General features: G+C 33.2%; 3 protein-coding genes across 4 annotated transcripts; 2 read left to right on the forward strand and 1 right to left on the reverse strand.

Moving 5' to 3' along the window:
- Nucleotides 1–393: 393 nt before the first annotated feature.
- Nucleotides 394–11,051, forward strand: LOC144845071 (microsomal triglyceride transfer protein-like). Of its 2 annotated transcripts, none has more exons than XM_078702206.1 (17): nt 394–518; nt 753–938; nt 1,541–1,734; nt 1,916–2,149; nt 2,805–3,070; nt 3,832–3,982; nt 4,160–4,320; nt 4,713–4,881; nt 5,227–5,340; nt 5,647–5,859; nt 6,135–6,349; nt 6,504–6,601; nt 6,939–7,060; nt 7,367–7,588; nt 8,309–8,433; nt 8,724–8,894; nt 9,316–11,051. In XM_078702206.1, exons 2-17 carry the CDS (start codon nt 890–892, stop codon nt 9,485–9,487), a joined length of 2,676 nt encoding a protein of 891 aa, XP_078558332.1. In that variant the 5' UTR covers nt 394–518; nt 753–889; the 3' UTR covers nt 9,488–11,051. The 2 variants fall into 2 exon arrangements, with proteins under 2 accessions (XP_078558332.1, XP_078558333.1); XM_078702207.1 differs by having other exon boundaries at nt 480–518; nt 757–938.
- On the reverse strand, nt 11,020–17,763 carry LOC144845098 (isovaleryl-CoA dehydrogenase, mitochondrial-like). Its single transcript, XM_078702245.1, has 11 exons — nt 17,542–17,763; nt 15,397–15,486; nt 15,041–15,092; nt 14,723–14,892; nt 14,406–14,499; nt 13,820–13,950; nt 13,213–13,309; nt 12,929–13,022; nt 12,709–12,790; nt 11,973–12,150; nt 11,020–11,590 (listed from the first exon to the last, which is right to left on the reverse strand). Exons 1-11 carry the CDS (start codon nt 17,683–17,685, stop codon nt 11,454–11,456), a joined length of 1,269 nt encoding a protein of 422 aa, XP_078558371.1. The 5' UTR covers nt 17,686–17,763; the 3' UTR covers nt 11,020–11,453.
- Nucleotides 17,764–17,857: 94 nt separating this feature from the next.
- Nucleotides 17,858–24,478, forward strand: LOC144845123 (cysteine-rich protein 1-like). The gene is made up of 4 exons (XM_078702279.1): nt 17,858–18,008; nt 19,558–19,652; nt 22,877–22,934; nt 23,334–24,478. Exons 1-4 carry the CDS (start codon nt 17,969–17,971, stop codon nt 23,387–23,389), a joined length of 249 nt encoding a protein of 82 aa, XP_078558405.1. The 5' UTR covers nt 17,858–17,968; the 3' UTR covers nt 23,390–24,478.
- The last annotated feature ends 943 nt before the right edge of the window (nt 24,479–25,421 follow it).

Raw genomic sequence — 25,421 nt, forward strand, 5'->3', positions numbered from 1 at the left:
CAGTAGCTAGCCAGCACACCACCACACACACCCTCGACCTCACTACTGTCAGTCTTAAATTCAGCAGGATGCTGATTCTGAAACACAATCTATTATCTGTTGTTGTCAATAACGGTAATTCTAATATCTAAGTTCTGAATTCGAATGGAACACAGAATGAAACACAAATAGGTTACGTTTTTTAATAACAAAACTAGCCATTCAACTTTGTTATATTTATGTTTTTGTTTGCTGCTAGGCCCATGGAGTAAAGAATAAGAGGCCTAAGCCTGGCTATTGGTAGCGGTGCAGATTTTAAGCAACGCGCGCTGAATTAAATTCCGCCCTCTATAACGTACGTTTTTAATAGGTCGTCGTCCCCGGTCAAAATATGACCTTTAACCTACAGCCCTGGGAAATTATTTACATACAATAGATAAACAGCTGATTAGACCTCACTGTTGCACAGATTTCGAAATCTTATTTCATTGTTGCACACTTGTTTACTTACGAAAGACAAGAAACAACTCCCCAAAACGGTAAGGCTTGTAATTATAAGTTTTAATCATAAACTTGGCATGAATTATTGATAATATTATTATCTGAATGTGGGTGGGTAGAGGAGTAAGAGTTTACAACCTATCACTAACACTAACAGCTCCCGGTTGGGCCTCTGTCTTATCATAATTGAGAAATGAAAATTGTTTTTTGTTTCCAAAGGTCGTTGTAATCTTGGACTATTGTTACATTATTTGTTGTGCAATTTATTTTAGATAGTTGCCGGTGATTTCACAGTTGTCCACGTCGACTTTTAGATGTGACTAGAAGCTGAATAAAAGTTTCAGAAGAAAGTAACCACCTTGAACAGGAGTTTTATAAGAATTTAAAGTTTGTAACTGCTGAATACAAAATGAAGATGCAACTAACTTTATTGGCTTTTTGTTTTATTCTTTCAACATGTAAGTAATTTAATATTTGTTTCCAACAACAATGTGTTATCAGTAGTATGAAAAAGTAGGAGAAGCATGGGTGTCCTCCATTTTTTTAATTTTCTATTTTTTTATTTTTTTTTTCACGTGTAAGAGCCTGCTAGCCCCCACTTTAAATCTACAGTATATGACACACAGGATACCTCACAAAAGTAACTAGCCTAAAATTCCAAATTCATACCTACTGCAATTAACAAAATTCTGAATTGTGTCCAAAATTACACAAAAATGCGTTAAATTAAAACCCTATTTGGTACTTTTTGTTTTAAACTATCTAGACACTCATAAATGTGTCTAGTCAATTGATAATTTCATATACATGTTTGGATTTGTTCCGGCATATTCTAGATGTTATAAATGTCCAACCAGGAAATCAGCTGCTTTTGTAACACTAGCATTAGTGTACCATCAACTTCCTATTCTCAACAATTGTAACGTTCATATCTAAGCTACAGGGTTAAGGTTAAGAGTGCTGGTATTGCTATTTTACTATATTAGCTGCACTGAAAGATCAAATCATTTTGCTATTTTTTATTATTAAAATGTGACCATTGAATTCAATTTATTTTTAGGCACTGCCTTGAACTACGAACTTGGGAAAATGTACAAGTACAGTTACGAAACTGAATTAAAAGTGGATGACCCTTCTCTGGACAAAGATACTATTGGACATTCTGACGCCGGGTTTAAACTCTCCTCAAATGTCAACCTAGTGGTAGCATGGCAAAATAGTGCTAATAAACAGGATCAGTTAATTGAATTAACTGTAAGTGAATTATTAGGCTTATTCGACTTTGACTCACAAGGCCAATTTTAATTATCAAATACTGCCCAAACAGCATCAATCAAAAACAATTTAAAATTATAAACAAAAAATCAAAACTGTGACAAGATTTCAGTTACACATGCTTTTTGCACACTTCTTCAATTAATTCTTCTTTTTGCAGGTGCAAGATGCAAAAGTTTCAAATGTCTCAGAGCGGCCAGAGGATAGGAACACATTTACAAATGCACCCCTTTCTAAACAAATAGTTTCACCTTATTCGGTATTCTTCCAATGGAATGATGGCAGAGTTGGATCAGTCTATGCTAATGAGAGGGATGTTTCCGGGTCTCTTAACATGAAGCGTGGCCTGATTAGCCTGCTTCAGATACAATTGGCCAATGGAAAAGTCACTGAGGTAAAAAAAAAGCTGTGTGCATTTCTTTTATAAACAAAAATTGTTGTAAATACTTTAATAGTTGGATTATCAAGAGTGGAGTTGTGGCTTGATGGTTATGATGCTTGGCTACCACTCCAAGGGTCCTGGGTTCAAGTCCTGTCACATGTCAGGATTTCTTCTAAGGACAAAATTACAACTCCACTCCCAAAGACTTGTAATAAGACTTTGTTTATGTAGAGCATCTTGTGTATATGTTTGTCTTGTGAACCTCTGAGGGTCCCTAATGATCAGCAATTGCTGGATGGATCACCCTCTTTAAATATGGTTAAAAAAAAAAAATTTAAAAAAATCAATTAAATTAAGAGTGTAGTGGAGCTTAACGTGGTGGTAAAGTGCTTGCCTTCCAATTCCAAGGTCCAGAGTTCAATCCTGACCTAGAGTTGTAACTCACAACTCTTTTAACTTCACTCCCTAAGCCTCAAATGAGACTTCGTTTATAAGCATGATAAATTATAAAATAGATTATCCATCCTGTAATTGGCAAGTTACTCACTGTTTTTTTTAAAGAAAAAAGGAGAGGTTTTTCATTCATAATATATTCATTAATTTTGTTAATATTCATCCTTTTATTTATTAATCTTTTAATCACTTCATACATTCTTGATTGCATTAGACTGATGCATCTGGTGAATGTCAGGTAACGTACACTGCTAAGGAGAGAACCATCAAAAAGGTTAAAGATTCCAAAACATGTTCTGCTCCTTCTGACGTCAATTACTACCACCCGCAACAGATCATGGACATTGATGTGAGGTCAGAGGTGAAAGCAGACTACAAGTTGTCTGATGATGGTTCTATTATCCAATCAGCAAGCAGCTTTGAAAGTCATTTAACTGGAATCAACGTTAGAAAATCTCTGGCTTCTTCTGTTGTCTCAACGTAAGTCATTCTCAAACTTCGTAAATTCATTACATTTTAAAATGGTACTCTTCACTTTTTAATAAATTATATTAATTTAGTTTTATCAATTCACAAGCTTCTTATTACATTTTAAAAATGTGTGTGATTTTTAACAAGAGCTGCCTTGAGGACTCAACAAAGTGTCCCCTTAATTTGGGTCTCCCCCGAATTGGCCGTAACAAATGCTGTGAAGCTCCATAATCCAATAATAGATTTCAAAATCACACATAAATTAAACTTACACATTTAACTAAATTCTTTCATCACATTGATTTTCTGTTTGTACTTGTGACAAAACAAACACATTTGTCACAGTCTGTACTGTAATATGAACAAAGGGGAAAGACCTTTGCTGTAATAGGTCGCGCTTTAATCTCATCAAATATTTTAATAATCACAATGAGCACAAAGATATGACTAGTTTGACTTTGTCAATATGTTATATTTTTACAAGGTTATCAAAGTCTACAACCCTTGCCACGTGGATGACAGTTACTTGAAAGTAATTGATATGTTTCATATTTTAACAGGTCAGAAAAAAGTGTTGAAAATGGATTCCTATAACAGCAATTATAAATAATCAGTTATGAAAAGAAAGAATAAAACAAATTATTTCTCATCCATAACCCATTGGTTACAAACAGAAAAAATGTATCAATATTTGCAGAACAACAACATGCTTTAAAACGAGTCCATTATTTCATATATTATTTCAAAAAATAATATTTTGCTATTTGCAGACAAGACTTAACATATGTCTCAACAGAAGGAGGTGCTAAGATGTTGTCAGGGGCAACTATAGATGATGCATTGGCCAGTAATACTGACTTGGTAGCCATTTCAATGATCTCAGAACCAATTCAACAACAATGTACCAGCGGCTGTGAAATTGTAAGATTTTACCATTTCAATTTGAGATGTTTGATTTATATGTCAGTGTTCATTTTATTAATTTGTATTTATATTTAAAATTTCATTGTAAATTTTATCTTATATCCTCAGATGTTTATTTTACTTCTGTATATCAAGTGTATGTATTACTTTGATCCTTATTTATATTCATTATAGCCTTCTAAAGTTATGGAACGTTTAAGGTCAAATTTAAAAGGTGAACACATGTCCAAAACAGAATCAGCTATTGCGTCGATTGACGCTGTTCTCGCATTTCGCAACGCTGGTAAAGACACTCTTCTAGCAGTTCTTCGTGATCCTAAAAATAAAGATATTCTGTAAGTTTTAAATTTATTTGTCTTCATACATTAAAATGGACTTTCCTATAAATAGTAAATAAATAATATAGGATAATAAATTAGGATAATAAAAAAGTTAAGACACTCTAAAGCCTTCTAGTGTGTAGTGGAATATTATAATAACTTCTCTGTCCGTCATGTAAACTGTATTTATCCATGATAGACATGATATAATACATAAATGAAGGTTGATGTAGTGTGAATTTCAAATACAAAGAAATATTTCATATTCATGAATGTAGTTGTACTTAGTTTTATGTAAGGCCTTCAAATCAGTTTAATCTTTCATATCGACAACAACATTTCTCTTTATTTATCTTAATACCTCCCTACACTTTATTTGACACAAAATTGTGCGATTCTTTTTCTAGACCTCAGTTGATGGATATCCTTGCAGCAACACAGACATTGGCATCAGAAAAGGTCCTCTTAGAAGTAGTAAACTTCAAAGATGAAGAAAATGCAGAAGGTATTGAGCGGATATTCTTTGTAACTGGTTATAATAACCACCCTAGTGAATTTCTTCTAGAAAAATATTTAGTAAGTATACATTTGCTTTTTAGAATATCCTAAATATAGAAAATTTATCAAAAATGTTAATACATTTTCAAAAAGTATGTTAGTTTTTCATTTTTTAATTTGTTATTACTGTTACCATTATTTTAGTGACATATAAATATATATTTCATATTTAATTTGCTTTTTAGATTTGATCCAGTTTATATGCACAAAAGCTCTATAGATTAATAAATGAATGACTCAAGTTAAAATGTTTATCATTTTATTAAACATTAACATGGCCTAGAACCTCTTTGAAGTGGGATTTTTGTGGAATGTTTCATATTTAATAGTTTTGTTTTTAATATTATCTCATTCAATAATTAGGATATGCTAAAAAATAATGGTGTTCCAAATGATGAAGTTAAAGAGACACTGGCGCTAACACTTGGAAATCTACTGGGCATATACTGTGGTACTGAGTCCAGATGTAAAACAAAGGTATGTTACACATTACATGATAGTATTGAGTTCTTCAGATGAGGAATAAAGCTGTTGGTCCTGTGTACATACAGTTCTTGTTAAAGAAAAGATTAGTTACACTGCTGGCTGCAGTGGTCTAATCTGTTTTTCTTCAGTTTCAAGTATAATAAGGATTGCATTTATTTAATGCCTTGACTGTAGTGTTAAACAGAAGATTACAACAACGATTGGTTGGAGGCATTTATTGTTCTATATGGTTGAACTATTTTAATTAGCCAGAAATGCTCGTCTATCTACATCTCAAGATTATAATTCTTTTTAAAGGTTGCTATTGACATCAAGGAGTATCTATTAGAAATGGTAAAGTCTGATGATGTAGCAACCAAATGTCAAGGCCTTCGTGCTCTGGGCAATGCAGAGATGCCATCTCTCTTTCAAACCTTTGTCGATATTGCTGCCAATGAAGTGGATGCGGACGTTTTAACAACAGTAATCAATGTTATGGACGTCTACGACAAAGAATTCTTTACAAAAGAAGTAAGATTCAAATATCATATAATTTATTCACTTGTGCGTTCTTGCCTTGATACGCTTGACACGTTGTAACGCAGGCATAGTCGTGCATGACGGTGTAAGAAGCATGACTTCAAGATGGCATGGCTCATTGGTTAATGTGATGAAGCCATATTCTGTGGTCCCTAACCATGGTGAACTCGTTTATTATATAACCAATTTTAATAATCTAACCACCATTTAAACAGTATATCATGAATGTCTAATAAACTTACCATGGTAGCCTTGCATCTTGACAGGTGAATGCAGTACTCAACAGAATATACCATGAGGTTCAACGTGAATACACATATGTAATCCGACTTACGGCAGCCAACACCCTTCTTACTAAGAATCCTTCTGAACAAGATGTCATTAATATCCTGCTGTCTCTAAACTGCCAGAAAGTACCTGAGATGGTAACATTTCTGACAGCAAAGATTGACAACTTGATGACGCTAAATACTGTGGCAGGGTTGGTAAAATTTTATCATTTTTTTCAACCCATAATCATACTCTATTATACATCTTAAAAACTTTTATACAAGACATATTTATACAAGACACATTTAAAAAGTGGCAATTTGAGAATAAATTAAATATTGTTATTTACATATCTTTTTTGACAGAAAAACAGTTCGCAAAGCTCTGTCTTCTGCAGCAGTTAGTAACTATAACACACGTGCCCACAGTGGACTTTCCGCAGCCTTTACTAATGTTATGGCAGGTAGGCATTTAAATAAGTAAATGTATTCATAAAATATGCAACTACTGACCATGTTGCTATCATAACCTGAATGGTCTTTTTACTGTATAATTTCTCCTGTGATTTTTTTAAACGAGTGAGATGCGGGCCACACAGCACACATTGTCAAGTTGTACATTTTAAATTGATAAACCAAGATGTATGAAAATAGTTACTTTCGGAAATTACACATAACCACATTTATCTAAATCAGAGATACATTTGCATAAAAATCCATAAACAGGATAGGTGCTTTTGCTGAAGGTTTATATCAAAATATAATTACACAGGTTTTCAAAGAATATTCACTTTTATTCAGATACTGCTGATGCACTGTCAACGTTTGACCAAGACATTCTTTTTACGTCAACTGCTGTGCTGCGGAAGAGTGACTTCTCTGTCAACCTTGAAGCTGATGACAACACTCTGCAGATTGCTAATGTAAGACCAAATATAGTAGTGATATGCCCAAATATGGTAGTGATATGACATCATCATGTTCATATATAGGCACATCACATTTTTGTTGTCACATAAAGTTTGATAGTATAGACAGAGCTTTACTACTTTCATAATATTTTAGGTTGCACTCAATCACACTCTTCTATTCATTTCAATTTAGTCACTTTATTGCATCATGTATGCTGTTAAGAAGTTGACAATTAGTTTAAAATATTCAGAGAACATTTAACATAAAGAATTTATAAACACAGAAAAAGTAATTCCAAAGTCTGCACGTAACCTTAGGTTGGAATTTGGGCAAGAGGTTTAGAAACCTTCCTTGGAGAAGACACTGGAGAGGAAGCAGGTGCTGCTGCTGGATTGTCTGTCAAAATGATGGATGTTCAACTTCGACCTATGAGCTTTTCTATGACTATGAGTGACCTGATGAGTCTTGTGTGGAGCATGGGTTCAGACAGTAGTATGACAGCCCTTCAAGGAATCATTTTACTTCAGGATCATTTTGAGGTACTGTTTAAAACCATGCTTATGGTTAGGAAGCTTTAAATTTACGACAACCCAGAACCTACTGTATGAATATCAATTGTTGTCACCTGGACCTACAATCCTACAAAATAGTGTTGGAAGAATAGCATGATAGACTAGTCCAGATAGTCATATTTCCACTCTAATAAGATGCTGTATGCATTCCGTGTTAAAAGCGAAAAAACATATATATTTAGGGTATTTTTGGGGTGCTGAATTGCTTGACTTTTAAGTGACGTAACAAGTTAAAAATGGTGTCTATACCCATGTTTGTGATACTGAGGATTCCAAATATATTGTTAGTAAAGTTGTAAATGTTCTATTTCAGCCGCCATGTTGAAATCCAAGATGGCCACCATTTTAAACGTATTAATGGCTTGCTAAGTCACTTAAAAGTCAAGTTATAAGCCAAAATAAGTGTGAAATGGCGGCCATTTTGTTTTTCACATTTTAAGGGTGAAGATCTAAAAATTGAGCTGGGCAGATTTGAATTCAGCACCACAAAATTACCCTAAAACACATTTTTTTTACGCTTTTAACACGAAATGCCTACAGCATTTCATTTTTCTCAAATCTGGACTAGTCTATGAGGAAGCATGTTCATGTCCCCACTTGTGCACACATTGAAATAACTAACTGCAACTAGAATATCTAGTGATAACTGTACTGTGTATTTAATCATCTCAATGAATCCTGTTTCAGACCATCCGCTTACAATCTGGATTTGACGTTGAGGTTGCAGTACAAGGAACAGTATCTCTTAAACTTAGTGGAGGACTTGATTTCAGTCTGTGGGAAAGATCTTCTACAACTTCTATTTATAACAAGTATGTAAAAGTCTGACATTATCATCGCAATAATTGTTATGACAGATTATAGTACCAGACTACAGCATGGAATCGATTAACATAGGCAATGTCTATCCAAGATAAATAGTGTACCAGATGATGATAATGCTTTGACAATTTGACCAATCAATTCTTCCATCATGTACTTCCATTTGAAAAATGAGAGGACAAACAAAATAGTAGTAGGAATAACTCGGTTATATTTTGTAAGTCAGTTTTAGAAAAGTCTGCCCAATTGGATGCAAATAAGTTTTTCTTGTTATTTTCAGTGGTGCAATGGCAGTTCGAGGATCACTAAAAGTTGACACAGGATTCCTTAAAACTGGAATAGAATATTCTGCTGACGCTGATGGCAGTATCACCTTTATAACTAGAGTACTATTCGCAGAATTGCCAGCCAAGTTCTGTATGCAAATGATGCAGGAACCCTTGCTATTTAGGTAAGGATTTGCATTAAATGCATGTGTTATTGCTGTATCCAATTTGCTAATGCTAAAGCTCTGTCTACACTATCAAAATAGTTTGACAAAAAAAAGTGTGATGTGCCCAAATATGGTGGTGATATACCCAAATATGGTAGTGATATGATATCATCATGTCCTTATATGGGAACATCACATTTTGTTGTCACATAAAGTTTGATAGTGTAGACAGAGCTTTAAGTTTAATATTGCACCTATGGAATTCAATACAGATCTACATCTCTACGGTTTCTCCTGATTTTCCTGACTTCTCAAATTTTTGTTTACTATTTCGAATTAAGGAAGGGTTGGTGTACAATTATACTAAAAAGGTGTGTGGTACTTCAAATCTATCTTTTAAACATAGTTTAACTTTTTCATTTTGATTGATGTTTTTCAGACATAGAGTTTATAAATATGAGGAGCTAATGGGCTCCACAACTAAATTTAGCGTGGCAGTTAAGAGAAATACTCTTGCACCACCCCAGTCTTTCAAACTATACAAGCAGAACTCAATTCAATGTGATCAAATGCTGGGACAAGAAGAGGAGGAAAGTGATTCATGGTGGTAAATGAAAACCGATTTACAGTACTTTGGTTTTTGTTTTTAACATTGTTCAAGATTTCATGTGATTGTTTTTATCTGTAATCAGAATGTATGCGTACTGATACAAAGGGGAATGTAATATTGGGGGATTTTGATATAGCCCAAAAAGAAATTTTGACCTAAACAATTGAGTGAGTGAGTTAGCTATTTAAGAAGATGACATACAATGAAACTTCATTGAGGTTCATGGTGAGGGCTACTATAACAGTAAAGATGTCTTATTAAAAGCCTAATATAATATAAGGGTGACCTATAGCTATTATATATGTGGCAAATGAGGGTTATGTACTAATACATAATAAAAGGATGACTAATAAAAGAGATGCTCAATTAGGGTGAAACATGTGTCTTTCCAATTCATCTTACAGTGGTATTGAAATATATAAAATGGTTAAAAAATATATTATAAATGCTAAACATTTATTCTCTTAGTCCAATACTTTACTGGTAGTAAAGTGTAAGCTCATATCCCAAGTGGACTCATTTCCTACATAAGCTAACCCTCTGGATTTTGGTTCTAGTAGTCACCCTCAAACTTGACCCAATTCTAGAATGGTAGGATCAAGTTAGCGTAATGTTAGATTTATGGAATTTAATAATTATATTCGTTGTTTCAGATTATTTATTTTTGTGTTTTGAATGGGCGAAAAAATTAACATTCCATTCTTGTTTATTGAATAATTACTATTCGATACCGATTTCAATAAACATTGAAAATTTTAAAATAAAAATATAGATATATATATATTTAGATATCTTAGTTAGCTTTGTAGGAATATTTAGGTTAGTAGTACCGATCAGCAACTTTGAATTTAAATGATGAAATTTAAATTTAACATCAAAGTGCCATCGAAGTATTATGCTTGATTTGTAGATTAGAGCTTTATAGTTGAGAGAAATCACTCCTGGATCTTTATGCAAAACAGTATGCTAATAAGATGCCCCGCAAATTCTATCCCACCAATAGCAGTATGGTTGAAATTGGCTGTTTGGCTGTTCAAAAGCAGACTTAAAATGTTTACGTTTGCATGTTCTAGTATTAACCACAACGTACTGTGTTTATATCTTTAAAAAATCAGAAGTTAATATCTACTCAATTGTTATTTCTGAAGTACTGAAAGTTAAGAACACTAGTTTAAAGTAAAGAGTTATTGCAGCTTGCAGCCAAGAGTTATTGCAGCTTGCAGCCAAGAGTTATTGCATCTTGCAGCCAAGAGTTATTGCAGCCTGCACCCAAACTTGTCAATGACGTATATTTTAGAGCTTCCACAAGGTTTATTTTCACTCATCAGTATTTGCTTTATTGAAATGCAGCTCTGTGAAGTCAAAAATGATTTTCCCGGTTGCAAATAAAGATTACGTAAAATTAAAAGATATTAAAACTTTTGTAAAAGCTATGTAGCGAATATTGTTTAGAACAAAGTAGAGTTGCTATGCAAAGTAAAAGAACTAAAATCAATGACAATTATGCAATAAAACAATGTTAAACCAAATTAATGAATATTTTGCTGAATAAAATGTTTATTTGATTTCCTTTGTTCTTTTAATGTGTAATAAAGTAGTTCAGTTTCGTGAAATTAGACACTGGTGTTTGGAAAAAACACATTTTTAGGAAGCCTGTATTTATTTTCCATTTTACAATATCATTAGGGCTGACAGAGGTAGTCATTATTTTATATTTATATACAAGTTACTAAAAATCTATTATTGAGATTTTATTTTACATAATTGAACACACAACTTGCCCTAATAGGATCTGTTCCACAATATCCATTTCATCTGAATACCTTGCCAGCCAGCTGTAGCTGTAGCCTAGATAACTCTCTAGTAATTTTCTAATACGTCTATGGGAAATACACCGTGTTAAAATCTGTGTGACAATCTTGTCATATAAATATACTTTTTAAAATAAATATTATGATAAATCTATTTTATTCCTTGAACTCTGCGTTGAATGCCCTTCCAATTATAAGTCTGCGAATTTCACTTGTACCAGCGCCAATTTCGTACAGCTTTGCATCACGTAACAGACGGCCAGTGGGGTAATCATTTATATATCCATTACCACCTGAAAATAAAGAATAATCTTTTAATTATACTATAACTAGGAAAGCTACTTGCCCTAGAGAGGTCAGCCTAAACCCCACCACCAATCTGTTTTGATACCCCATGTGTACGAATGTCCTGTATGCAATAAAGGAATAACGAACCACCATACAAACTCCCTCTCTTATATAATTTGCAGACTATGTAGTTTTGTATTTCTCGGGTGTGTGTACAATTCACGATAGATTAAACACATATCAAGTACACTCTTCACATTGCAACGAATCAATTCTGGTTGAGGCATTATTAGTATAAAGAACATGACAGAGAGTGCCTTCTCCCATGGTACATAGTTTCATAAATCTAGGAAAATAATAATAATGTATCTTAGCAGTTCATAGTACCTAGACATTGGATGGCGTCCAGGGCTACTTGCGTCGCATTCTCAGCAGCATATAAAATAACACCAGCACAGTCTTTGCTGTTAACATGACCTCTGTCTACTGCCCTCGCCACATTATAAACATATGACCGACACGCATTCAACCTGGTGTACATATCCGCCATTTTTCCTTGCATCAACTGTACATTTGAAAAAAATATATATTTTCAGCAAAATATTAAAGATTATTGCAATACATGGTACAGCAGGGTTACAGGTAATTCCAAGAAAGGCCTATTTAGCCTGGATCGCCACATTTCAAATCCTAGATATACCACTATAGAAGAATTACAAATATGACATGGGTCATATCTAGAAATGATTAGTATTGAGTACTACTTCACCACATTTGCAATAAAGCCAGTATTATCTGTAGTATAGCGAGTATAGTAGCTTATTTTCCACAATGTTATGTCTATTAACGCTTTCAAATCGTCGAGCAAACTCCGAAGTTACACACAAAAATCATACTAAATGCAGGTGTTTAAGAAACGGAGTATACGTTACGTTAAAAAGATGTCTTCTCTCATAACATGTTTCATGTACACATTAAAGAACGCAGTACACTTGGATAAAGACATGGGGATCGTCTCCCGGTGTACTGCCAATTCACCTCCAGAAGAAATCCACTAGAAGCAAGTCTACAGACTTAGTGGGCTATATACATGTATGTATACACCAAATAACAACAAACTTACCTGGAAGTGTCCTATAGGTTGTTTAAAGGCTTTACGCTCATGTAAGTAAGGGAAGGCTATATCCACACAAGCCTGCATCAATCTGAAACATTATAAATATTCAATATAAAATTCAAAATCCAACCGATTGTTTTCTTGATATATATTATAGTTATTCATTATAAAAAGTTGTCAAAAATGAGAAAATTTAAACTCAATAATATAGATTGGTTACACTCACCCTAATGGTCCAGCAGCTAAAATTAGCCTCTCAATGTCCAGACCACTCATCAATACATACACTCCTTTGTTTACACCTCCTAATATATTTTCGGCTTAAAAAATAATACATAATTAATTTAGGCTATGCATATACATTCAAGATAAATCTTGAGAGAATTTTTAATTTGTTAATAGAATGTCTTTTAGTGGAAAAGAGCCCTCCAAGATGGCCGTGAAGTTTAGGCCTTGATTTATTTTGATTAAAACATAAATTCAAATAATCATTGTCAAGCATTGTTTTACCTGGAACTTGACAGTCTTCAAACACCAGTTCACATGTGTTTGAGCCTCTCATTCCTAACTTGTCTAGTTTCTGAGCTGTGCTGAAACCTTTCATTCCCTGTACAAAACAAACAAGCAATACCTCAATACATCATCTCATTTATTAACAAGACTTTTGAATGAGATGCGAAACCAGTGTGGTGTAGTGTGGTCTATGGGCGTGTTGTGTAAACAGAAATGGATTCAGTGTAATTACTAAACCACGTGGAAAGGCTACTTGAACAAATTTGGCCGGTTGGTGAGCTGAAGTAACCTTTTAAAGTGACCTCTGCAGATGAAAACATAGCAGCAGATGTTTGGCTGTGACTGACTTTCTTGTTCATAACACGGCATGTATGAATGGCTCAGTTTAGGGGATTGACCTTCGCCTGTGAAAACCCGCATATCTATAGTAAGCATGTAAAATAAGAAGGGTGTTGTATAAACACAGCCTATGTCTATGTGTTGGATTAATTTGCCTATAGTTTATTTTAGTAGGTGTTTTAAAATGGGGATAACATGTACAATTGTACATGCCATGCAATATAAACTGTTCTATTCAACTTCTGGGCATACGCTATATACAAACCTTTTCAATGATAAATGTTGTGATACCATGTGAGGCTTGGTCTGGTTCTGTCTTGGCATACACAACCAACACATCTGCATCAGGACCATTTGTTATCCAAAACTTACTACCGTTGAGTATGTAATGATCACCTAAACAATAAATAGTAAGTAACTTTAATAAGTATTCTCTTTGTTCATGCTTCTGGGTGTTGAAATGTTTGTTTCTGTATATAATCAATTTTTTATCTGAAAATGGATGTAGATGAAGGGCTCATCTTTTCTACAAGCTTTGCTTTATTGGTTTTGGTACTTGTATTAAACTTCTATATTGTATTACTTATATATTATATTATTATAACCTGCACTGATGAAGGGCTAGTGTTGCCCGAAAGCTTTGCCAATTTTTCTGCCTGTTTTACTTAATCGTTTTGATTTACCCACAACATTGTCATTTTTTCAGTAATTTGCGATTGGATTAATATATTATTATTACTTATATACTGTATTACTTATATTATATACTTATATATTGTATATATTGCCCCATATTCAATATTGACCATAGTCAACAATGAAGAATAGATGCCATAGTAAATTCAACTAACCTATCTTTTCAGCTTTTAACTTCATGGATACAACATCAGACCCACTACCTGCTTCACTCATGGCCAATGCTCCAATATGCTCTCCACTTATAAGCTTAAATTGTAAAGCAAACAATTATCAATACAAAACCCCCAAATGAAAAATAACACATCATTCAACCCCACAGGCAGAATTAAGCTGTGTCTACACTATCAAACTAGTGTGATGTGCCCAAATATGGTAGTGATATGCTCAAATATGGTAGTGATGCTCAAATATGGTAGTGATATGACATCATCATGTCCATATATGGGCACACCACATTTTTTGTCCATACCTTAGGTAAGTATTTTTGTTTTTGTTCTTCACTTCCATTCTTTACAATTTGGTTTATACATAGGTTTGAATGGGCACCATAGCTCAGTGATATTGAAGCACTAGCCCGGCTCATCTCTTCCAGAATGATACAATGATCTAGGTAGCCACCTCCAACACCACCATACTTTTCTGCAAAATAAAAATAATTTATAATAATAATAATTCATATAAATACAAGTATACATCTTTCAAATAATTGTAAATATGTATTTCTTCAGAATAAAAAAATGAATTCAACAGAATCTTTAAATAATCATTACAAAATGCTTAGCTTTACCAGGGACTGCAATTCCGTGAAAACCCATGTCACCTAGCTTTTTCCAAAATTCCTAAAATATAAAAATATAAATTTATTAAGTTTTAATTTGAAGGAAAAAACAGTTTAAAAGCCATCTATGATTGTGTAAGTAACATATAAAACATTTTTTTAATCTGAATTGTGCATTTAATTGCAAACAATAAGCTCTGTCTACACTATCAAACTAGTTTGACAAAAAAAGTGTGATGTGCCCAAATATGGTAGTGATATGCTCAAATATGGTATTGATATGACATCATCATGTCCACATATGGGCACATCACATTTTTTTATCATATAAAGACAAAGCTTTAGTGTTTTAATAGTATGCCTACCCTTATTTGTTTGAATTCATTTGTTCTGTCAATCTCATCTGCATATGGTGCAAGCTCTTCCTGAGCGAATCGGAAAGCTGTTTGACGAAGCTGAAAATGCACAAATATTATAATCACCATATGGATATTCTAATTGTCTCTATTATTAATGATGAATTTAAAATGATAAATCTATACATTAAAGACCCCTTCTCTACGTTGTTTAGATCTAATTTAAGATCACAAACTATATTTAATGTAAAAATAATACTATATGGTCCTATTGTGATAACTTTTTTCATCTTTAAACGGTTACAAATGTGAAAAATAAGTCGATTCTAATAATTATAGCGGCCCGCTATAAATCCCAAAATGCATTGTGCACGGATTGATATTTTTGTTTTTCTTCTGTAATTCACCCACTTTTCGATCGATCGTGAGGCCAAAACAAATGGAAGACTCCTAACTTTTCAGCAAAAATATCAGGTTTTCTCCAATTTGTATCAACAGAGTCTGGCAAAAATAGAAAGACAATTAATGCAGCAACTATACAACGTCAGGCTAGGTATATAGCTAGCGTACGATGTTTGTACGTTACCGATGTTTACCAGCTAGGCCTAAAGACCGTCCATGAGAGGTCATTCACCGCGAGCTACTTAGGTAGTGCATTGTTTCTCACTTTTTATCATAATTTACCATAAAACGTACATCTATTTTAAGACAAGGAATGACCTGGTATAATGTTTTAAAAGTAATATATATGTATTATTTTATATATTACAAAACGTCACAAATTGTAGGGAAGGGGTCTTTAAGCTATCTTGCAATGTTTACGACTGTTGTGAGAAGCAATCATAATTCGTCTATATAGGATATGCAGCTATCATTGATTTTCTAACTGCAAGTATACATAATAATTAATATCATGTATAAATAAATAGTCAAAGACGCTATTATAACTTTAAACAAAATGCATTAAAATGTTCAAGTTATAACTGGCGTGCTTGACTAGAGTCTTAAGTCTATTCTATACTGCTCGTCTCTGTCTGCTCTTTGTGATATTATGGTTGGAAGTTGGTGTTGTGTATTAATGGGTGCAGGTCAAGTCGGCCCCAAACCGTCTCGGCCAAAGTCAAGTCGTCCCCCGGGTCAACTCGGCCTCAAGTCAACTCGGCCTCAAGTCAACTCGGCCTCACGTCAACTCGGCCAAAAACTAATCGGTCAACTCGGCCCCATTAAAGTATGGAACGCAAAAAGTGCTTAATATTATTATGATTATTACTATCCACGCTTTAAAAAAAATAAAGAAATAAGAAAAATACTCAGATAAAAAAAATGATCTCATTACCGATATGATAGAAGTACCCGCGTGTTACAAAAACACGTGCAGGTACCGCATTTTAGTAAATCGAAGACGTTGGCCTACGTTCCACCATTTGGCCATAGAAAAAATGATCGTACATCGTTTTGGCGTGCCTCGTTTTTGTACATGATTTGCGTTTTTAAAAAAGGGGAATCCCCCGGTCAGCGAAAACACGTAGCAGTTGTAGATATCGAAATAGCTACCAAAGGCGCAGGGAGGCGCAGCTACGAATTGGTAAAAAAATGTGAAGAAATATCAATCCCCTTCCTTTGCACTTTTTGCGTTCCATACTTTAATGGGGCCGAGTTGACCGATTATTTTTTGGCCGAGTTGACGTGAGGATGAGTTGACTTGAGGCCGAGTTGACTTGGGGCCGAGTTGACTTGGGGCCGACTTGACTTGGGGCCGACTTGACTTGGGGCAGACTTGACTTGGGGCCGACTTGACTTGGGGCCGACTTGACTTGGGGCCGACTTGACTTGGGGCCGACTTGACTTTGGCCGAGACGGTTTAGGGCCGACTTGGATCGAAATCTAAACTACTAGGCCTAATAGGATAGTCAAGCATTATTATTAATTAGATTCTAAAAACCACACCCTCAAGCTCTCAGTGGCAGGCAGCACTGCTGCCACAAATATAAAAATATCGTTATAGTTTACTAGAATATTTCTAGGCCTATGACACAATACAAGTAGGACCTTCCTCACTCACTCCATCCCCGCTCGGTCCAACCTCTACCTGGACATAGCCTGGCCCTAGGCCTACTAGCCTAGGCCTATGGGCCATAGTATGGCTATGCCTACCTGTTTTTGGTCCTCTGTAAGACATGAAATTTCATCGTCAACTTCTACATGAGCAGAAAAAGATCGGAAACATTTTGAAGCACAGCTCCTATAGTTATTATTCAACCAAACAGACCGAATAAAGTTATTTGCCCTTAATGCCATCCTAATAAAGAAATGTATAAATATATAATAATTATTTTCCAATTATTTTTTGGTCTTTAATTCTTTCCACAGAACAGAGCATGAGAATTGCGACAGCGCCACCAATAATATCAGATCCATCTTCATTCAAGCATGAGAAGTTCAAATGGATTGACCACCAGTGAGAGTGACTGTCTCAGTTTACTAAGTACGTTCTCTGGGCAAGAGGTGTTTTATCAGTAACTGTGTGATCCTCTACAGCCAGTGTTTCTGCTCCTATTGAAGTATTTAAAACAAAAACAAGATGCCTAAGTGTCCAACATGCAATAAAGAAGTCTATTTTGGTGAGTAAAGACAACAAAATACAGTAAAATGTGATCTTATAGGGAATTGAAACTTAGGAAGTGGAAGAGGGAAACAGTAAGATGACACTCACACAGAACTGGTGGAAGATGATGGAAAAACCAGTTTCTATAAACGTATGAAGGAATCCAATATCATTGGTCAAATTTTTTAAACATACATTTTGTGTCGTATCAAATTGATATTGTTATATTGAAAAGTTGAAATGAAAATGTCACAAATAATATAGGACATAAAATAAGTAAAAAAATGTTTTTTTTTTTTTTTTTTTTATTTCACATTTATTCAAACAAAATTATTTAGGTAGACCTAAATCACACTGCTTGTTTAGTTACTAGTTATTATTATTATTTAGGTTTAGTTTTGATCTATCTTTATGCTTATACCTTACAAATCTTAAAATTAAATATGTTGAATAAAAAATTATTTTAAAAGGGTTTGTACAGTATATTTTATAGAAATGTCATAGTTACTGTGGTTATATTTGAATAACATATTTAACTGATGATTGATTAAATGTATTATCACTTTTGGTTTTTTTAGTGGTTTTGATTTTTGTGTTATTATTTACTGAACAGTAATTAAAATTATCCCAAACCATGTTAAACTATTAGACCATGAAATACTTAGTTCAAACCATAAAATAATACAATCTGATTGGTTAAAACCACAATACGAGCAGCGTCACTGATTTGAAGATTTGAATACAGTCTTTTAGTAAATCCCAATTGAATTGAAAGGAAGTGGTGGGAGATATAAGGTTAACAAATTGTTTACTATGACAATATATGACAATGAAAGACTATCCCACAAGTGTATTGTACTTGAATCATGATACGTAATAGAATAAATGTACAGGCCTACTTTATCTTGAACTTTATATTGAATGAGAAGAAGAAGACTTTATGCTATATACACTCTCTTTTGAGAATGCATAAAATCAATTTTTCCTACAGATCATGAGGAATCATTAGTAGACTGTCAAAAATCAATACAAAATGTAGTTGAATTTAATTTTTGTTGTCAAAAGAGGGCACAACCTCCTTCACATCATCCCCTATCCTTCCCCTTTAGTTTTTCTAAAGCCCTGTCTACACTATCAAACTGACAACACAATGTGATGTGCCCATATATGTACTTGATGATGTCATATCTCTACCATATTTGAGCATATCACTACCAAACTAGTTTGATAGTGTAGAGACAAGAATGTTCTCTAATACCCTTTTCACATCTGCAAAATAAGAAACAAGGTTTGCATAGTGTGAACACAATCTTGTGGAAAACACATGAACAAGAGGCCTGTGTTTTTATTCCGAGATGTTCCGAGTTCTTACTGCGCACGCATGTATTGCCCTGGTATTAACTGACCAATCATAGTAATCAAATAGTAGCATTGTTGCAACGCAATTTCACTAGGTTCGCGTATGCATGTGTGGGAATGTGTAATAAGATCAAACATGGTTACAACTTGCTCGGTGATTTAGAGTTTATATTTTGTATTATTATTTTGTTCATTTGCTCTTTCAGCTGAGAAAGTATCATCACTTGGCAAGGATTGGCATAAGTTATGTCTGAAGTGTAGGGAGTGTAATAAGCTGCTAAGCTCTGGTGGTCATGCTCAGGTATGTAAACACCAGTGGTAAGAATTGGTAGTAGATTATGTCAAGTACTATCTCTGGTGTTCTTGCTAAGTAACACCAGTGGTAAGAATTGGTAGTAGATATGTCAAGTACTGTCTCTGGTGTTCTTGCTAAGTAACACGAGTGGTAAGAATTGGTAGTAGATATGTCAAGTACTATCTCTGGTGTTCTTGCTAAGTAACACCAGTGGTAAGAATGGGTAGTAGATTATGTCAAGTACTATCTCTGGTGTTCTTGCTAAGTAACACCAGTGGTAAGAATGGGTAGTAGATTATGTCAAGTACTATCTCTGGTGTTCTTGCTAAGTAACACCAGTGGTAAGAATTGGTAGTAAGTTATGTCAAGTACTGTCTCTGGTGTTTTTACTAAGTAGCACCAGTGAAGATTTGTAGTAAATTGTTCTGTTGACAAGTGTAACGTCAGTGACAAGGATCACCACTGAAAGAATGAGTAACATAGTAAATTTAGGAGTACATTCTCATATAGGTAATAAATTGCAACAATTGGTAATAGAGGTAATAAATAGGAACTGCTAGAAGACCTTGAGGTAATCAGAATGCATTGATATTCTAACACAATACACATTTTTGTTTTATTCCTTTTAGTAAAGCTTTAAAAATAGAGACTGGGGAAGTCTCTCATTAACCACTTTCGCCAAAAGGCGTATCTCTCCAAGTCCAGACACACAAAAAACAAATACTTCAATCAAATTTAAAGTACACTAAACATATTTAAAGGAATAACTATATAAATAAAATTATTTAAATTATGGAAAAAAATTAAAGCTGTTATATATTATTTTAATGATGTCTATAAATGGATGCTGATTCTCAATATAAATTTAAAAAATAGTCACGACATATGAACGTTTGAATATGGTATTTACATTAATGATGTTATTGGATTTTGTTGAGAGAAATATTTCAAATGAGTAGCATTTCATTAAAAAAAATAAAGTAATAAACCAACTACATATATACAGTAATATCATCACAAATTGACAAGTCTTTTTAGAAATCCTGGAGATAGCATGTCACTGATTAATTTAGTTTTTTTAAAGTGTCAATTATGATAGTTCTGTAAAAACAAGATGCAGTCAGATATCTGTTTTGTTGTATTTAAGTAAAGTATCCCCAAGATAATACATTATATATATTTTTAAACAAGGTTTTCAATTGTACATTTTCTCTTCAGTGAATCTCTTACATAATCAATTATACATCACAGCATTTCAGTTTTGAAACTTGTCACAATTTATAGCAGCACTTTAGATTTGCATCAATTATGCATATTTTGATTGAGCGTCTGAGCCTAAAATTATAATTACTGAGTCGCTGCGAGTGAGTCATCGGGTCCTGCTTGATGCTTGGGTAAATTTCATAAGCTGTGCCGTTAATGATTGTTGTGTTGTAAACGCATGAAATCTAGTAATAATAATGGTGAAAGTTCACAATCTGTTGTTGTCATCATTACATAAATAAGAGATTGTTGATGCATTAGTAAATTTGTAGAACATGGAAATATTATATAAAATCATGTTGGAAATATATAGGTTTTAACATATACATAGAAAACAGTATTAAAGGCTAAATAAAAATATTAAAGAGATTCTTTTTAAACAAAAACCCATGCCAACAAAAAGCTTACATTTAGTAATTAAGCCTAATGATTGGGTTAATTTTATTAGAATGTTTATAAATGGTTATCAAAAATGGCATAACATACATTATGCCATATACATATATCAGCAACACAGAAACCCTGTCTACACTATCAATCTAGTTTGACAAAAAAGTGTGATGTGCCCAAATATGGTAGTGATATGTCCAATTATGGTAGTGATATGACATCATCATGTCCATATATGGGCATATCACATTTTGTTGTCACATAAAGTTTGATAGTGTAGACAGAGCTAGAACACTAGGCCTAATATATGGTTTTTCTGTTATTTTTCATCTCATTTGTAGAAAGTTATGATGATTAGATTACATAATCAAATGATGATAGTTTTAATCAGATTTCCTCTCTCTCAGGATAAGGAGTAGTCAGGGGTCTAGACTGATCTACTAATACTACTAACATTCATATCTAATCTTCTCTGCGCACTAATTACTTACAGTGTGCTCAACTGTCAAATTATTTGAAACAGTATTATTTCAAATATCCCCATCCTCAAAAACATTTTATGCAACCTTATATCAACAATTTAAAGGATATTAACTTTTAATGCAAATAATTTATTGTTTTTACCTATATCACTGAATATTCAATTTATTTATTTATTTTATTTTTATGTTTTATAATGGACCATATGTAATCAGTTTCTATAAAGAAACCGGATAGGCCACCCTCAATAGATATGGTAATTAATAGATAAAAACTGAGTATACTGCTGAATATACTATTATACAACACTATGCCATCCATGCAAATAACTCAGTATTTCTTACCCCACCCATTTGGTTTTTGGTTTTGTTACTACTGTATTGTTATTTTTGTTATTGTTCTTTCTTTGACTACCATTGAACACACAAGTTTGTGTTATTAAACTTTGAAAAAGAGTTTTTTTCTCTTTTGCTTTTAAAGACAATCAATAAATTTCTCTTGTAAATTCTTAAGTAATAAAGTATAGAGGGGAAAATGCAAAGCTTGTGAAAAAGAAAAAACAGGATAACATAGGAAAGGGCAAAAAACCTACAATATAGAAACTTATGGTATTGATTGGTACATTTTCTCAATCAAAAAGTATGTGTATTATTGCCTAAATATTCACAGCCTTCCTGTAAACTTCCCTTCCCACTATCAAACTTTATGTAACAAAAAAAATGTGATGTGCCCATATATGGACATGATGTCATATCACTACCATATTTAAGCATACCACTACCATATTTGGGCACATCACACTTTTTTTTTTCAAACTAGTTTGATAGTGTAGACAGACCTTTAGTCTGTAGTTATTGTCTTTGTAGAATAAACATTCTTCAGTCTTTTTTACGGTTGTACACCAAATCAGCGTTTCGATTTTTGTCTGATTACTACGTAATAGTGAGCTCAAGTATTATGCGTATGAAATGCCATATGTGCCAAAAATTTAATTTTACTAACTATGGTCTAGAACCATAATAATAATCCTGTTGTATCCTGTTTGAATGGATTAATAGCAATAACAAACAATGACATTATCTTTGTTTCTTTTTTAGCATAATGGAGATCCATATTGCCATCAACCTTGTTATGCTAAAAAGTTTGGACCTTCGGGTAAGAACAAGAAATAGTATGCTTTCTCATTGAGAAAACTACATTTTTAATGAAAAATATAAATTATATACAATAGAATACATGATTGCCAATCGACATCTGAAAACATCAACACTTTCAAAACACGACTAAAAACCCATTTTTACACAGGGGCATTTCCTGCTTAACTTTGTCAAGCGCCTTTGAACATTATTATGGATACTGGTGCTATATAAATCTGATTGATTGATTGATTGTTTGTTTGTTTAGTTCAAACATTTTTTAAAACTTGACAATGAATATGATATGTCAAGTATGTTTCAGCCCAAGCGTCCAACTAAAACATACCTGTTTCTTATTTGATTGATGTGTCCTGATTTATATATCTCCTATTTAAGATGTTACTTTTCTTTCTAACAGGTTTCCGTGGAGGATCATCTACCGCTCCAAACAGCTACTACAACAAACCCAGATAAATATTGTATGACCACGGAAACTGCTCCATCAAAGGAACCAGAAAATGTGCTTTTATTGAATGTACAAATTTTTTTTTAGCAAAAGTATAGTAGGTACTTAAGCCTATTATAAAAGTTTCACGCTTAAAAAACATCAAATTTTGAGAAATGACTCAATTAAATGTTAGAGCTGATCATAATCAACTTAATAGTTAAATCATAAATATATGTAGATTATATTTTGTAATTATTCAAAATCATTATTATGATAAAATATTAAAATAAAATTTTTTCTAATAAACCAGAGTTAGTTCATAAATATGTAAATTATATTTTAAATTATTCAAAATCATTATTAATTGTAACAAAAGGCTATAGACAATTATGTATTGCCACAACCTATATGAACAACTCAATGTGTTTAACTAGTGACTATACCGTACTTTTCAGTATTTAGCTCTGTTTAAACTATCATGCTAGTTTGACAAAAAAAGTGTGATGTGCCCAAATATGGTAGCGATATGCTCAAATATGGCATATTATGACATCATCGTGTCCATATATGGGCACATCATATTTTTTGTCACATAAAGTTTGATAGTGTAGACAGAGCACAAATGAACCATGTTAATTTTGTTAAATTGTATTCTAAATTTCCTGTTTTAAATATGGTATTCAAAATAGAATATCTTTTAATATACTTTATTTATTTATTATATCAGGGATGGGGAAGAATGTTTATACAGTATATTGTCCTCTGGTCTACCAGAAAAAAATGTTCTTTAGCTCTCAAACTTAATGTGACAAAAAATGTGATGTGCCCATATATGGACGCGATGATGTCACTACCGTATTTGGGCACCTCACACTTTTCTTGTCAAACTAGTTTGATGGTGTAGACAGAGCTTTATTGTTTTACATAGATTTTAAAGCTATAAATAAAAACAATTGTAAATGTCACATTTTTTAGATGTAACATAAATATGTTTATTATAATTTTCTTAAATAATCTGAAATGAAATTGTTTGTGCCAAGAGAACCACATATTTTATTATAAATCCATTTTAATATGTATAAATTATGAATCCTGAAATAAATGTTTTGTGTTTATCGGAAACTCTCCCAGACTTTTTTTGAGGTCCAAACAGTCCCAAACACATCCGAATACCAGACTTTCTGGAAAATCAGTCATATTTGGCCAGCCCAAAGGTATCCAGTATTGGGAGAGTTGACTGTATTATGAATTTGATGTTTAAATCAAGAATCTGTAAAGTTTGTCTATCTGTTTCCTGTGACATCTTTTTCCACTTGAGCCTGATATAAGTGCTTGCGTTGAGATCAAGTAAGAATAAGATGACACAAATTGTTTTACTTGATAAGTTGTAACCTTGTTGAACACGACACTTGAATAGACTGAAGTAGTGATTTACTTTGAGGAACATAATGTACTATACTACATCATGTAAAGGGTGTACAACGCTATCAAAATAATGTTATAGCTATTAATATAATCTGTCGTGTAGGCTTATCATATAAACTTGCTGGTATTGATAACTGTGTATAGTTTATCTATGATATATACAATAATACACCAGAAGTAATTATGTACTTCCTCCAATACAGTGATTTTCCTCTCAACTCCAATTAATGATCACAAGTATTGGTGCAGTTTGGAAGAATTAAATTCAATACTTCGGATTGGTATGGTCATGTGAATGAATTATCCCTCTATGGTGATGACATCATCACAGATTACAAATGTAGGGGTTATCTAACCCATGGAGGAAAAACTGCTCTCTCTCTCTCTTTTGGAAAATATATTGTAGCCCTGATGGCCTGTACATTTATTTATTCTTTATTAAAAATTTGCCAAATAGAATTTAGAATATACGTCCATGATATACCCAGGAGTAACCCATGGACTGAGTATGTGGCCCAACACACAAGTGGAATTATCTTTTATTATGAAGTAGATATCAATTTTTGTGCCATATTTTCTCTATTTTTTTCATCGCAATAGACTCTACATACTGTATTACAATTAAATCGTCTA

This window comes from Antedon bifida, chromosome 6, assembly GCF_963402885.1.
Source record: "Antedon bifida chromosome 6, ecAntBifi1.1, whole genome shotgun sequence".
NCBI lineage: Eukaryota > Metazoa > Echinodermata > Crinoidea > Comatulida > Antedonidae > Antedon > Antedon bifida.

What these genes read in the sequence shown, in the direction of transcription:
- LOC144845071 (XM_078702206.1), top strand. Translation starts at nt 890, where the DNA reads ATGAAGATGCAACTAACTTTATTGGCTTTTTGTTTTATTCTTTCAACA. An exon ending in TTGTTTTATTCTTTCAACAT is followed by an intron (nt 939 to 1,540) that starts GTAAGTAATTTA and finishes ATTTATTTTTAG; the next exon opens with GCACTGCCTTGAACTACGAA. An exon ending in AAGAATTCTTTACAAAAGAA is followed by an intron (nt 5,860 to 6,134) that starts GTAAGATTCAAA and finishes GCATCTTGACAG; the next exon opens with GTGAATGCAGTACTCAACAG.
- LOC144845098 (XM_078702245.1), bottom strand. Translation starts at nt 17,685, where the DNA reads ATGGCATTAAGGGCAAATAACTTTATTCGGTCTGTTTGGTTGAATAAT. An exon ending in ATGAATTCAAACAAATAAGG is followed by an intron (nt 15,093 to 15,396) that starts GTAGGCATACTA and finishes TTTATATTTTAG; the next exon opens with GAATTTTGGAAAAAGCTAGG. An exon ending in GGACGCCATCCAATGTCTAG is followed by an intron (nt 11,591 to 11,972) that starts GTACTATGAACT and finishes CTTTATTTTCAG; the next exon opens with GTGGTAATGGATATATAAAT.
- LOC144845123 (XM_078702279.1), top strand. Translation starts at nt 17,969, where the DNA reads ATGCCTAAGTGTCCAACATGCAATAAAGAAGTCTATTTTG. An exon ending in CAATAAAGAAGTCTATTTTG is followed by an intron (nt 18,009 to 19,557) that starts GTGAGTAAAGAC and finishes TTGCTCTTTCAG; the next exon opens with CTGAGAAAGTATCATCACTT. An exon ending in GCTCTGGTGGTCATGCTCAG is followed by an intron (nt 19,653 to 22,876) that starts GTATGTAAACAC and finishes TTTCTTTTTTAG; the next exon opens with CATAATGGAGATCCATATTG.